This window comes from Mus caroli, chromosome 4 (assembly GCF_900094665.2).
Source record: "Mus caroli chromosome 4, CAROLI_EIJ_v1.1, whole genome shotgun sequence".
In the NCBI taxonomy this organism is placed as follows: Eukaryota; Metazoa; Chordata; class Mammalia; order Rodentia; family Muridae; genus Mus; species Mus caroli.
Genome location: NC_034573.1, coordinates 116,261,748 through 116,264,355, shown reverse-complemented (window position 1 = coordinate 116,264,355; position 2,608 = coordinate 116,261,748). Strand labels below are relative to the sequence as shown.

At 39.9% G+C, this 2,608-nt stretch overlaps 1 protein-coding gene across 3 annotated transcripts in view; it reads left to right on the top strand.

The window, feature by feature from the left end:
* LOC110292285 (protein argonaute-4) overlaps positions 1-2,400 on the top strand; it is a 44,870-nt gene extending 42,470 nt beyond the window's left edge. For 2 of the 3 annotated variants that reach the window (XM_029476146.1, XM_021159525.2), the window contains exon 18: positions 994-2,400. In XM_029476146.1, the coding sequence (XP_029332006.1) occupies positions 994-1,102 (109 nt within the window). In that variant the 3' untranslated portion in view covers positions 1,103-2,400. The remainder of the gene's footprint in view (positions 1-993) is intronic. The other variant, XM_029476147.1, reaches the window with a different exon arrangement.
* Positions 2,401-2,608: the final 208 nt, after the last annotated feature.

Genomic DNA, 2,608 nt, shown 5'->3' with positions numbered 1-2,608 from the left:
AAAAATTTCAAAAACTCTTTGAAGTTAAACATTAAGAAAATGCTAATTTCAAGACAGTGAGAAAAATTATCAACAATATTTCCATGATATTTGTAGAACATGATTTTAATATTTTCAACTATTGATATTCAACAAACAGAATAGTTATCTTAAGAAATATTTCATTGTTATGTCTCCCTTTTCATTTCTGATTTTATTAATTTGGATACTGTCTCTGTGCCCTCTGTTTATCCATGTTGTTGATTTTCTCAAATCAACCGGTTTTGTTGATTCTTTGTATAGTTCTTTTTGTGTCTATTTGGCTTGATTCTTTCCTGCCATCTACTCCTCTTGGGTGTATTTGCTTCTTTTTGTTCTAGAGCTTTCAGGGGTGCTGTCAAGCTGCTAGTGTAAGCTCTCTTCAGTTTCGTTTTGGAAGCACTCAGAGCTATGAGTTTTCCTCCTACCACTGCTTTCATTGTGTCCCATAAGTTTTGGTATGATGTGTCTTCATTTTCATTAAATTCTAAAAAGCCTTTCATTTCTTTCTCTATTTCTTCCTTGAGTAGAGCGTTGTTCAGCTTCCGTGTGTGCGCGCGTGTGTGTGTGTGTGTGTGTGTGTGTGTGAAAGCACAGTCCTCTGTGAAAACACTTTCTAGGTGACCCTGACCTGGACTTTGAAGTCAGAACAGTCTCTAAGAGGGGCTTGACTTGTAATTGAAGCTTGAAGAGACCAAGCAGAGAGAGGGCACTGACGTCCTTACGTAGTGACGTCCTTACGTAGGTGCTCTCAGACACTTGGTTTCTGTGAACATTAATTACTTATTGCAGCCACCCATTAAATAAGCTGTACTGTACTTTTCAGTTGAACCAACGTGTCTAAGGAAACATAAATTGTTTCAGTAGCCCAGGCTTCAGCCAAGATGTTCTTGAATACAAGACTGTGCTCTTTGAAATACTGAACTTTCAATGTCCTCTGCTAATGCCTGCTTTCTTGTGTTGTTCTCATTACAGCGCGGAAGGCAGTCACGTGTCAGGACAGAGCAACGGCCGGGATCCTCAGGCCTTGGCTAAGGCTGTGCAGATCCACCACGATACCCAGCACACTATGTATTTTGCCTGAGAGTCTTGGAAAAGAACTCAACAAAGTTGGCATCTCACACATCCTCAAAATGTTTCCGAAGCCTAATGCCTCTCTTAGTGCCACAATGACTTCAGGCGGTCCCTACCAGCAGCTCAGGATGGTTGCACTGCGTCTGCTCTGCAGCCCTGTCTGATAGATACATCAACAAAACTGAGCCATTTGGGTTTTTTTTTTTTTTTTTTGTTAAAGAAATAGATACTCATGGATTATGTTTTCTGATGCACTGGGCAGAATTTTTACCTCAACGTGCAAAGGCTGATCAGCCTTGACTTTCTAAAGGACTTTCCAAGAAGGGTTTCTATGGAATCTTTTGCTAGCTGTGGTATTCACCGCATCTAGTCTTATAAGAGGAGCATTTCCTTTTTTCTGTGTTTATTGAATGGTGTGCATAAGTGGGAGAGAGAAGCCAAACGGCCTGTATCATCTCCATGTAACTTTTTAATTGGGTCCATAGACCTCTTACTTTGGACTTTGCCACTGTCAATGCCTTTAAGGATTATCAGTTTTTGAAAGTTTTACAGAACTCTGTTACCTTCACTGCTCTACTGATCTCTTCGGGCCTGCACTGTGGGGTACAGGCTGCCCGGCAATTGCACTATATTTGGCTGCAGATTCGAACAGGCAGTTTCCTTACTTGACTGGCTTTTGTGAGTCTGTGACATAAGCAGATGTGATGTGTGTCACAGGGACAGATGACACTGCCATGGTAAAAAGTACCCATGTTCTCCATATTTGGAAAAAGAGAATTAGCTTTTAGTATTTTTCCACATCTTCAAAAGTGCCCATTTTATGCTGCTGTGTGGTGTGTTAGATCTGAACGATCTTTAAACTTCTCTCATAGAAAGTTAACTTTGGCAATAAGCATTTGTAAGGCCCTTGCCCTTTCTCCTGACATAGTTTTCTAGATGAGATTTCAGTATGATTTTATCAACTATTTCTTACATATCATAACTGGGATATTCTGAAACCAGTTTATAAAGACACAGATTTCAATGTCCTTTTAAATAATTGTTTTTAAAACAAAACGTATTTTATAGTCAGAGTCCTGTCACTTTAAAAAAAAAAAAGAAGAAGCTGGAACCAGGATGCTTTGTGATCGGTCAGGCTTTGCCAATGTATAAGGCACATTGAGCAGTACTGCACTTGAAAAGAAAGTACCAGCCAGTGAAAACCTAGTTTCTCTGGGAATCAGGGGTGCGCACACGGCTGCCTACAAGACAGCCTGAAATGTGCTTGGTGGCTCTGCCTTTCTCTTTTTCAACTAAAACTCTGTAGAAGTTGTTGTTGTTGTTGTTTTTCTTTTTCTGTAATAGATTCTAGATTCCCTCACAGGAAGACAGGATTCCGTTTCTTGTCCAAACAAAGGGAATTGATGTAAAGCAAGTATCAGTTAGAACATAGGGGAAGTGTAGTCTGTATTTAGTGTAGATAATACCTTGTAAAGGACAAGTGTTACATAGTCAAGGTAGTTGCACCCAGGCTTTC